The sequence below is a fragment of the Cyprinodon variegatus genome, unplaced genomic scaffold, assembly GCF_000732505.1.
Source record: "Cyprinodon variegatus isolate N-32 unplaced genomic scaffold, C_variegatus-1.0 Scaffold210, whole genome shotgun sequence".
NCBI lineage: Eukaryota > Metazoa > Chordata > Actinopteri > Cyprinodontiformes > Cyprinodontidae > Cyprinodon > Cyprinodon variegatus.
This window is the reverse complement of record NW_015150663.1, coordinates 145,130-157,373: the sequence shown is the minus strand read 5'-3', so window position 1 is coordinate 157,373 and position 12,244 is coordinate 145,130. Positions and strand designations below refer to the sequence as shown.

At 38.2% G+C, this 12,244-nt stretch overlaps 1 protein-coding gene across 1 annotated transcript; it reads right to left on the bottom strand.

Annotated features, from left to right (window-relative positions):
- Positions 1-1,220: 1,220 nt before the first annotated feature.
- klb (klotho beta) lies at positions 1,221-8,369 on the bottom strand. Its single transcript, XM_015380254.1, has 6 exons — positions 7,477-8,369; positions 5,964-6,477; positions 5,605-5,873; positions 5,259-5,515; positions 3,257-4,182; positions 1,221-1,843 (listed from the first exon to the last, which is right to left on the bottom strand). The coding sequence occupies exons 1-6, from the start codon at positions 8,218-8,220 to the stop codon at positions 1,419-1,421; spliced, it is 3,135 nt and encodes a 1,044-aa protein (XP_015235740.1). The 5' UTR covers positions 8,221-8,369; the 3' UTR covers positions 1,221-1,418.
- Between the last annotated feature and the right edge of the window lie 3,875 nt (positions 8,370-12,244).

Sequence of the window (12,244 nt, the reverse complement as noted above, 5' to 3'; positions counted from 1 at the left end):
GACCGTGTCCTTCTTACATACTCAATAAAGTACTACTGCCTATTGGTACAGTTAGATTTAGTCCTTCAAATAAGGTGCAGTGGTCTAGCATTTAATTTTCATATTTTTAAAAGAAACTGATTTCTGTTGACCTCAGAATCGAGTACTGACACCAGGGGGCACTGTTGTTCCATTGAATGAGTTTAGACAGTGTAGGGAATGCCTTGGAAATCAGGCTTGTTCTTATAAAAACTACAGCAACACACAATTAAACATAGACTTTATCAGAGTAACACAAAAACAACATTGTGGTAAATTCACTTATTTCGTATTATTACATTTTTGTTAAGTTTTGTTTGTACTTAAGGTCATCTTTACCTTTGAAACCAACTTTCAACTATACTTTCAATAAACTTTGAGTTGATAATTAATATCATTAACGTTGTTGCTGTTATATGCTGAGTACTTAGTTTCTATGAACATTTTTACACTGGTATTATCTTTGTTTACACCTTAAATGGTGTAATCTATGATTTGTGGTTTTGCACATTTGAGCTTAGTCTGAAATATTTTAAGAACACAAGACATAGACTGAAATATTTCAAGAACATAGGGAATAGTTTTAAAACCTGATATCAAGATATCATATGGATGATTTTTGTTTTGTTTTTGATGTTGATATATGTCACACACCAACAAACATTCACATCTTCATAGTGAAACACAGTGTTGGCAGCATCATGCTGTGAGGGTGCCTCCCTTCAGCAGGGGCAGAAAAGCTGAGCGGGTTTAAGTGGGTGATGGATAAACCTAAACCTAAATACAAGGAAATCCTGAAGTGAATCCTCTTAAAGGCTACAAAAGACTTGAAACAGGGCAAAGTTTCACCTGGAAGAAAGACCACAGCCTACAGGTTCATTAATGGTTTAGGGTAGCACATTCATGCATTGCATTAGCACAGTCATAAACCAAGTCCAACAGAGTATGTGTAGCAGAACATGCAAAACGGTTACTGACAGGGGCTCTTCATACAGCCTGGCAAAATTCAGCTATGTTTTCCAAAGAAAAAAAAAAAAAAAGTTCAGTTTCCAGAGTTTCATAGATATTATACCCGCACCTAAAATAGGATTTAAAGGTGCTTCAACAAACAGTTTGATTTATTTATTTATTTTTTTGCTATACTGCAAATACACTTTATATTTTCATTTTACTGAAATAAAAAAATAAAAAACATTGTCCTGCTACCTCATTCAAACTGACTAAATGCAAAATGTTAAGAGAGGGTTGTTTTACCTCCTTTTAAGACCATTTATTATGACATTTTTGTGACATATATTGTCTGTAAACTCATTTGTCACTGAAAGAAAACTAAAGAGAGAAACATGCATTTTATTTTGCCTTTTTTCTTCTACATGTTAACAATTCAGTCCTTACTACTGTTAGTACCTGACAGCAGGACATAAACCATATGCTGTTGCTTTGTTTTTTCTCTTTTGGTTCCCTCTCCTCTTCCTCTTCCCTCTGTCATACCTTTGATTTCTCTTATTAATGACAACAAAAACGACCAATGCAGCTAGCATGGTAAATGTTATAAGGAGGCAGCCCCAAAAAACCAGCATCGGTTTGTTGTTGAACATCCACTCACACATCTGACATATTTCCTGCTGCTCAGTGGGTCTGCATGTCTGGGTTGTGCTATTGTTAGGAGAACCCCTGTTAGCTATGATTTCTCTGTACAAAGCAACAGAGTTCTTGGCTTTGGATTGGTGATGAGTTGAAGTGAAGAGACCAAACTCAGGGTCATGACGATCTTGAAGCCTCAACACATAGAAGCCTTGCAAGTTTACACCATCAAGATGATAAGCTGAAAGCAAAGAAAACAGAAAGTAAAACTTAGATTGTTTTTTTTAACTCTCAGGTTTTACTTCCTCATCCAAAAAGGTGAGAAACCAACTAAAACACTCAAAGGTTCATGTTCAGTATCATCAGCTAAGCAAGCAGTGATAATCAGAGCTGCTGTTTGAGAGTTTGCCTCTCCCTTCATTTATGGTTTTATTATTTTCATGCAGTTTCATTAAGTTTGACATTTATTGTAGGAAGCAATAAGATTATCAAACATCATTGTCATGAGACAGATATATGTCTAAACATCCTTAACAAAAAGACTGTTATCTATACCCTATAGTTCAGGCTTCCTAAATTCCAGCCCTCTATGTCCAGTGTCCTGTACCTTTTAGGTGTGTCTCTGCTTCAACACACCAAATAATCACCAAATAATAATCAAATAATCAGATCATTAGTAGGAGTCCAGAGAATTTGGGTGTGTTCAATTTTAAAGACTGCATCCTCCAAGGACTCAGTCTACCTGGTCTAGATACTTGAGGTCCGTGAAATTAAGTAGACTGGAAGAGTTTTGGCTGTGAATACAAGCAGGTTCAGCCTTCCGCAGCTTTCACCGGCCGTACGGTCTGTCATTTAGGGTTGACACAGAAAGCTTATTGTAAAGTCAACAAAGGCTACACTCATAAGAATACAGTGTGGAATAAAGATGACAACCACTGGGAGCATGAACAAATATAAGCAAATGTAATTCTATAAAAGCGGTAGAAAGATATAAACAACAGCAAAAAATTCATAGTAAAGCAAATTGTGCAAAATAGCAATTAGAAAATAGAAATCATATCATATTTACAGTCCCCACACTGCAAATGTATTAGAATCTGTCCTTAAATTACAGCCAAACCCATTTACACAGTAACAGATAAAAACTTTTAAATAAATCAAACATTATCTGCCACATATCTGACTCAATAACCATTTAAAAAACCAATTTTAGTTCTAGACGAAACTATTCACATACTTGCATTAGAAGAAACTGTGCATCCAATATTCACCACTGTTCGGCGCCAAGTACCTTTTTCCTCTGTGCATGGAGCGGCCGGCTTACTTGACTCGCAATGAAACATGGGATATCCAAGGCTGCGTAGGATACAAAGCGGGCAAAAAAGAAGGATGCATTTGTCGACCGCATTAAGGAGCCTTCCGATCCTAACAGACCTCAGCGCCGCGCTATAATGTAATCGGCCTACGAATCTGGCCTTCGGAGGATACAGCCACTGAAGTCGAACTCAGCATTTGACTGCATGCTAAGGAGGTATTTCAGCCATTAGATTCAGGTGTGGAAGCAGGGACACATCTAAACTGCAGGACATAAGACATCATGGTATGGAAGTGAGGACGTCTGTTATAGTTGAACAAGGCATTCAGGATAACTCACCTTTGAGGGCCTCGTGGACATAGCTCTGCAGATAATACTGCCTGAGTTTATCCTCAACAGAAGCTTGGTCATCAATCCCACTGGCTGTGACAATGACAGGCAAAGCTGTACCATACCTTTGATTCACCCATTTCAGCATCTTTCTTAAGCCCCAGGGTACCAGAGCCTGACCTCTGCTGGAGGTAGGCCAGGTGGAGTCTGAGAGAATCACACAGTCATGATCAGGTGCTGATTCCTTCTGGGGGGTTTGTTGTGTGTGAGGATTTGGAGCAACTAAACGTGTTGTGAAATGATTCAGGGCAATAAAACTCAATGCCCCCTTAAGTTCATGTCTTTCATTCTCAGTAAAATGAGGAAGAGGCGATCCGGGAAGGCCAGACACTCTTGCTCTTTCTTCTAGGTATACCTTCATTTCATGGGGGTATTTCCCCTTCGTCTCTTCATCTTTTGTCCCAAGCAGTGGATCCAAGAAGCGTCCAATCTCAAACAAAAGAAATCTTTCTGCTGCCACCGTATGTGACTCCAGGAAAGGGTTAGCCGGCTTAGCCCAGTCAGCATGTAGAGCGAGAGACACCAGCACTTTCTGCTCAGCAGAAAACTCCCTCTCATGTAACCTCCAGGCTTTGGCATGGGCTAGAAGCAAGTTATGAGCTGCTTGGTGCCTCTGTGTGACATTGGAATAAACATCTATAAGTCTGTTTGGCTCATTTATGGTAATCCAATATTGAACCCAGGAACCCAGTTCCTGGTAGCAAAGTGCTGCATATTCTAGAAATGCTTCTATTGTGGCGTTATTTATCCAACCCCCAGAATCATGCAGCGGCCCTGGCAAACCCAGGTTTGGAGCTCTGTGTGACGGGTAGTACAAGATGACCATTGCTTCCATGTTTAGCCTCTTGAGCTCTGTCAGCACACAGCGATAGTACCTTTTAGAAGTAAAAAAAAGAAGGAGTTAATTTTTGAAAACAAGATGGTAGAGTTTATAAAAGGAAAGGCCTTTTGAAAACTTGGAAATCAGGTTCCTACCCAATGTATTCATATCCTTTGAAGAGGTTTTCATTGAGTAACCTTGCACCATACACTTCAGTGTATTTATTGTAATTTTATACAATAGACAAATAAAAAAATAGCTCAGTGTTTCAAAACATAAAACACCTAAACACAAAAATCTTATGATGAAACAGTCAAGAAAAATAATCTGAAATCTAAGTCGCATGTCTGTATCCAACCCCTCTGACAAAATACTTTTACGAACCGTCTGTCATTGCAAGTAGAGTAACAAGAGTTTTTGTAATGTCTCTACTAGCTTTGGACATCAAAGGACTGAAATGTTTGGCATTTCTTCCTTCTCTAGAAGTGTTCAGGGTAATTCTATGGCATGGAAGTGGTTTGATCTTAGCTGTTCGACTTCATCTCTGTTGGATGGGTTTGCTCCTGTAGGTGTACCAACTTAAGACTGAGGCAAAGATTTTAGTAAATTTCTTATGGCATTCATTACACAATTGCTTTTATGTATGCAGTAAATTAGTTCTTATCCTTTAGATAAATTATGCTACCTAAGCTGTGCAGCTCATCCAAAGTTCTTTTCTCTCCAAAGCATGGCCTTTTAGTTCAGTAAGGCACACTTTGCAGATGTGACTTATTCTTTCCAGTTTTGGTTGATGGATTGGAGTTGGTAGTGGATTCAGTTTCTCTGGAGTTAGTAGCTCTGGATTGTATTTTGGGGCATCATAGTCAATCTACACAAACTAAATTTAAATTTAAATAAACTGTTTTCCTTCAAATTCACATTTAAGCTCCAGTTAGTGTTAGTCTGTTAGATACAATTCTGATAAAATACTCAGCGGGGGGTTGAGGTTGTAATGTGAGAAAATGTAAAAGGTGAAAGTGACCATAAAAATCTTTATCTCTAAAAAATGAAATCAGTATAATTCAAGTGTAATCAGTTTAAGTTAGTTTCATTTTGTCAGACTCAGAGGTTTGTGTGCTTGTTGATTTCTACCTCAGTGCTTCAGTGTTTACATTCGAGCGACCTCCCTCGGGTAAAATCAGAGACCAGTTAAGAGCGAAGCTGTAATGAGATGCCCCGGTGGATGCTAACAGGCGAAGATGGTTGCGGATAGCCAGATAATCTGTGCACTGGGCTGGCCTGGTGTTCAGCTTCAACCCGGGAACTGGACGCAGCGAACCGTCTCCTGTCAAGTTCCAGGTATATACATGTGGGTCAGAAAACTGCGGGGAAAAAGGGTGAAACTGGACCTACAAAGCAGCAAGAAAAAAAATTTATATATACCAGATCTTTGTTAATCTCTTGACTGTAATTTGTGTGAATCCAAGAAGGGTTTTACCTGCAGTGTAGAGCCTGCAATTCCCCAATGAAATTTGCAAGGGAATTGGCCCTTAACATCCAGAGAGGTTTCATCATTTGGAAAACCATTGCTTGCAACAATTTGCTTAAAGTATTGAGCTGTTGTCTTTGGGAGCCTTGTTCTGTTTGGCTGTTTAAAGTCAATGTAGAAAAGACCTCTTCTTACACCATAGCCATAATTCCACTCAAATCCATCCACCAATGACCAGGCTAAGTAGCCAAACACCTGTACACCATCAAACTTGATAGCTAAAAGGAAAAAGAAAAATATTTCAGTTTTTTTTTCCCCCAGCTTGAAATGTATTGTCTAACATTGCATCGTAGAGGTTTCCTGCTTACCCTGTAGTACTTGGTGAATAAAGTTTTTCATTGAATAGATGGCAAGTGTATCTTCTCTTCCGACACTGGCGTTGGAGAACCAGCCTGCCTCCGCGACAAGCACCTTCAGGTTGCCATATTCCAGTTTTATCCAGCTCAGGAGGCGTCTCAGGTCTGCAGTGATGCTTTGCCCATAGCGTATCACGCTTTGGCCTAGACGGATATTGTTTGGCCCAAACGACAGAGCAAAAAAGTCTGCTGTTTTCTGCACCCACAGCTTCTCCTCTGGGGTGAATATAGGCATTAGGGCTGCATGTTTTGTTTTCAGGGAGACTGGATAGTCCCCATCACCAAAGATGGGCTTGGCGAACCATCCAAGAACGGCCTCCATGGACTGCTGACATAGTGCAGCGTTGGTGGCTGTGTACTGGCCCCTGTGAGGTTCAACCCAATGGGAACCTAAAACAATGGATACTTTACCGTTCTGAGCTTGGCGGAAGTGAGTGTTGTAGGTCTGCCATGCTTTGGCGTGTGCCTAAAATAGAAAGCATATACATTGTAAGTATATCATTAAATTATTCTTTAAATAATTCAGAAACAGTTTAACTTATAAAATCAAACTTGGCTGTTACATATTGTCTTTTTTAGCCACATTTTAATTTTATGAGCCACATACACCACCCTGCAATGGTGTGCTTACCCAGTAAACACATTTTGACACATTAAAACCACAAATTTAATTGTATTTTATTGTGATTTCATGTTACAGTTCAACGCAGAAATCTAATGAAATGCTTTAATGCCTTCAACTATTCAAGAAGGGCAATTTTGCGTCATACATTACATTAGTTCCTGCATCAAAGAGAGCAGGGGTTTCAGACAAAATGTGAGCTATCTATGAATATTAATATTTTATGTCAACAGATCAAATTAAAAATAACATCTTAATTAGGACAAAGAGTTGAGGCAAATATTTAACTGTGTATTAAGGAGTGCATCACAGGAAGCCGAAAATGATTATTTGCTTACTCTATCTGCTTGGTGTTAGCTGGGAGCCGACCATCTGTGCTCCACTGCATAAACCTAAGTGAGTATTAATGAGGCGTATCTCCGTGACTTCCTGTCACACACACACAGAGTCCCTCCACCACAAAACTGCTGATGTGGTGGACTTTGACCTGCGTGTCTCTTTAAGTGTCCTGTTTACTTATCACAAAACTTGTCAATATAAATATAGCCATCCAGTCATCAGGGGGAGATAACCCCCCAATGAGTAGAGATGTTTTAGGGATTATTGTGCTAATTATGTGCAGAGGTTAGACTGGATTAAAGAGTCTTGTAAAAACCGGTATCAGACTGCTGATCCAGTCTGTGTTTGCTATACTCCTCCTGTAACCTTACAGCCAATCTGGAGATATAAACATTCATTGACTATCATAAAATGATAAAGCCGCAGGTCAAAGTTTGCACACAGACTGTGTGTCACCATATAAACTGTACAAAGTAAGTTGTTGAGTAACCCTGCAGGACTCACCCTGATCAGGTTGTGGGCTACTGTTAGAGTGCTAGAGATCCCCCCTTTTTCTCCAGGAGCATGCAGGCCTGTCCCGTATCCCTGCATAGCCACTAAGTAGGGGTTGTGGATTGTAAGCCAATATTTGACATATTTCCCAAATGTTTTGAAACAAAACTCTGCGTATTCCTTAAAATGTTCAACTAACGTGTCGTTTTTCCATCCTCCATATTGATCCTGGAACACCTGTGGCAGGTCCCAGTGATAGAGAGTTACAATAGGTTCGACTTTCTTCTCCAGGAGCCTCTCCATGAGGCGGCTATAGTGGTCCACAGCAGCTGCATTTGGCTCTCCAGTGGCGTTACCATCAGGGAAAAGTCTGGGCCAGGAGAGGGAGAATGAGTATGATCTTACACCTAGGTATCCAAGTGCCGCCACGTCTTCTTCCCAGTAGTTGTAGCTGTCACTTGCCACATCTGCTGTCTCACTGTCAGAGGAGTGAGTGAAATAGTCCCAAATAGAGACGCCTTTCCCATCCTGGTTCCAGGCTCCTTCAGTTTGAAAGGCCGACGTTCCAGAGCCCCACAGGAACTCTTGGGGGAACGTCTCCTCAAGAAAAAGCTGCTCTTTAATAATGGGGTTCGATTTAGGTCGCTGCCAGATGCTCCTTCCTTCCCCAGGAGAGCAGATTGCCTGGTTCCAAAGAAACATCAAAGACAGAAGGGAAACCAAACGGTATGTGGGACAGGGAGGATGGTTCAGCATACTGAAGGAGTCCACCTTGTCTTGAAAATCCACTTTGAAGGCAATAAGCAGATATCAGTCAGCTGCAAGTATGATCATAATTAATTCCCTCCCAGTTTGCAGTAGATCCATAGCAGGTGAACGAACACAGAGAAACAAACAGAGAGGGACAACAGGAGCCTCAAGGTGTTGCTGTGTCCATCTGACAACCTGGTTAGCCTTCCCTATCTGTTTCTCCCTCTGTGTACTTCTGCACCCTCTCAGCCCCTCCCTGCAACTTTACCATTCGCACATACAAAGGTTGACTCATAGCCAAGCACGCTGTTATTACTGCCTTTTCACACAAAAAAATCACTCTTATTCGAAAAACCGATGGAAAATGTAATTATAACAGCAGATGCTGACACCTCATTACAGTTTTTAACTGTATTAATGAGCTGCTCTTTTCAAGGGTTTTTGTTTCTGCACATCTCTGTGTCAATAATTAGCTTGTACTCTGATCTTGAAGAAATACTTTACTGGAATCTCCTCTTAATAATCACTTACATGTTTCTGATTATCCATAAGCAAAGAACACATTTAGATGATTTTTTAGAGGATTTACAAGCGATAGTTGTAGTTGTCTTTCCTTTTTTTCTATTTTTTTTTTTTAGATTGTTGTTGTAAGAGGTGCTAAGGACATCTACAACCCCTCCCCAGATCTGATCTAACACTGCCAGGTGACAAAGGACACAACAGGTTATCTGACCTTATTAAATTTTGCTCTCCTTTCCGTAGATGTGCCAGCCGCTCACCCAAGGCAAAAAGAGCACAGGGTTGTTGAAAACATTACAGGGATATGTGTGTTTTAAAGAAAAAAAGAAAGAAAATCACCTAAAAAAAAATCCTGTTGTCCTACACTAGAGCCTGTTGTGAAGCAAACAGCACAGTCACTGTCTGCTTCAAGGCATCGAGGGGATAAGCAAATTTAAAAAATTGACAAATGTGTATTGATTAATCCCACTGGCATTACGGGGTCGCCATGGTGTTAACAGAAATATGCTGCTGGAACTGAGCTGCTCTGCCTTTTATGCAGCTCACGTCAAACAACACCTCCCTTGGAGCAAAACTGGAGATTTTATGCTTTATACCACCAAAAAAATATTTTATATAATATATAAGGGATATAAAGAATGTTAAAGATTTAAAAGGACTAAAATAAATGGATTGCTGTATATCTACTGTCTTGTCAGGAGGGAGGATTTCTCCAAGCCTGTCTGTTCTGTAAACAAAACAGGAAGTAAAAAGAGGATGTAATTTTTTTAAATGATGACTCGTAAGAGAAGGACTTTCACTTCTATCTGTTTCCCATCAGCTCTGCTATTAAGTTGAACCGTTTCAACAAGCGAGGAACTGAGTAGATCCTATAGCTGAGCTTATGGGTGTCTTATAACTATTTTCTCATCTATTAAATCAATTATATGAATTTTGAAGAGTTGGATTTGAAAAGGGACTTACCTCAGCTCAGGTTAGTACATCCTGCGCTCTTTTCTATGTGTTTGTTCTTGCTCAAGTTACATTTAAAGGCTTTTGGTTTGAACTATTTTGTGGATTGATCTACAAACAAAGTAGGGTTTTCAAAAAGTTAAGAACAGGAAACTTAAGGATTGTGTGATTTTATTAATCAACACGGACTTGCTTTATTAATCACATGGTCTTTAAGGTCCAACCTTAACCTTCAATTCTATGCGATAGGTAGAATTATAAATTGTATGGTCTGTGTTTATATTTAGCCCTCAAAGTCTTTAACCACATGCATTTGTGAGTTATAATGTTATTTACATTTAGAGGATGAGCTTTCTGCCTTTTGTTTTTTGCAAAATAGTTTAGGGACAGTCAGTTTGAACAGAAAACTTCCATTAATATTACGTTTTTTATTTATGTTCTTATTTGGATTGGATTTGAACTTTGACTGGGCCATCCTAACACATGCATTTGTTCCAGTCTAAATCATTCCATTGGAGCTCTGTCTGTTTGTTTAGGGTCGTTGAGTGGCTGAAAAGTAATTCCCCATTGAGTCCCAGGCTTTCTGCAGCCTATTAAAGGAGATATTTTTGCCAAGAAAAGGCTTTTTTTTAGCTCACCTTTTAGTTGACTCTGACCCTACTCCCTGCCCGGCATCTCCACAGTATGATGCTGTCACCACCAAACTTACCTGAGTATTTGGTGTGCAATGCAGTAAAGGTACTCACCTGGTTTAATCTATAATGCTATTTATAAACACATTGAAACACATTGATGGCTGTGGTATCATCCAGAGTATACAAATGCATGTGGAAAAGATTCTATATTTATCATAAAAGAAAACATAAAAAATGTTGTCATAGTATATAGTTCACCTTAAATAGTTTAGAAGTGCCCATGATGTTAATTACAAAACTACATTAGAATGCAATTATTGTAAGCAAATTACCACAATGATCAAAGCATCTCACTGATAGAAGTCTAGATTTAAATGTGTGAGTCTCTATAAAAGATGTACGGTAATAGTGAAAAACAGGGTCAGTTCTCCAAGGGACAATAACGCCCTCTAGTGTAACAATAGTATGCTAAAATATATAGGAGACCAATTTTTTTTCAAATCTGTCTCTCTATCTTTCTATCTATCTATCTGTGTCAATTATAAAAAACAAAATAAATTGTGAGGTAGGCTGTTTCTTAGCACTTTTGCAGCTCTTTTTCTCATTACATTAAATCTTGCCCTAACAATCAGGAACAACAAGCTGAGTAATGATGATCGAGTCATTTCTTCCCTAATTTGATTGGCCTCTCTGTATGTCTAGACAGTTTTAGTTGGAGCAAATATCAGAGCTGGGTAGAGTACCCAAAAATTATACTCAAATAAGAGTAGCACTGATTCAGCATTTATTTATTTTACTCAAGTTAAAGAAACAAGTACTCATCCATCAAGCAAAATACTATTAAAGTAAAATGGCTGGTTGAGAACTGAGAACCCATTGGATATTCAGATTTTATCAAATGTTTAGAAATAATGTAGTCAGACAGCTTATGTGGAAGATCTGGTATTTTGAAGAGTAAAATGCATTTAAAAAAGGTATAAATAGATGACTTGATTACAAAATAACAACTCCCTGCTGCAGACGTTTCCTGATCAATATTTTTCAATGTTACTTATAGAATCAAGCCTTACTGCAATTAATGTATTTATATAAAACCATGGTAAAGAACTTCCTCTGATAATATCTACTGTTTATTGTAGATTCAACTAACCTCTGAATAGCTCAACTTACCCATAGAGTAGACAGACATGTTCGCCAAAGTAGAAGTATATATTTCACACAAAAATTACTCAAGTAAAGTTAAGTAACAGCATATTTTCCTTCCATTTTACAACTAATTATAGCAACTCTTTGTTTAAATACCAGCTAGAGTGCTATTGGATCCTCTACATTTTATCATTTTATCACTGTATCTTTGTTTTCTATAAACATTTCTAATGTCTTTTTCATGTAAACAAAAAATCAGATTGTTTGAATAAATTTAAAAATCACAATTTAATTTACTATGTGAATAATCATAAATTGGACAATACACGCTATAGCATGCCATTTGCTGAAAGAACAGTTTAATTTCTCCAGTGATTAAGTCAAAATTTTACAAGAAAATGCAGTGATGGGAAGAAAATATTAGAGCACCCTTATGTATCTGTTCTGTTCATTACATTTTTCTGGTAATATACCTTTAGAATGAGTAAGTGAAGAAAACGATGGTGGTATAATATGTTTTGCTGGAACAGCATAACTTTTGTATTCATAATTTAAAACCTTTTTTAAAGTAATTATGTTTTATTCAGGACTCCTAAAGTGGCTTTTTTTTTTACCCTAATCTGGTTCATATGTCTTTTTCAAAATCTCTTATTTAAACAATTAGCTATCTGATTATTAATCAGATAACTGCAAAAAATAGTCAATACTTTAATATTAAAATAAATTATAGTTTGTTGAATCCCTGCTTTTTTATTTCTTCTCTTAAAAGCATTACAAGG

Excerpts from the sequence above, each read along its gene's own strand:
- klb (XM_015380254.1), bottom strand. The coding sequence starts at position 8,220 with ATGCTGAACCATCCTCCCTGTCCCACATACCGTTTGGTTTCCCTTCTG. Across the intron at positions 5,516-5,604 it reads TTGCAGGCTCTACACTGCAG|GTCCAGTTTCACCCTTTTTC; the intron begins GTAAAACCCTTC and ends GCTGCTTTGTAG. Across the intron at positions 4,183-5,258 it reads GTAAACACTGAAGCACTGAG|GTACTATCGCTGTGTGCTGA; the intron begins GTAGAAATCAAC and ends TACTTCTAAAAG.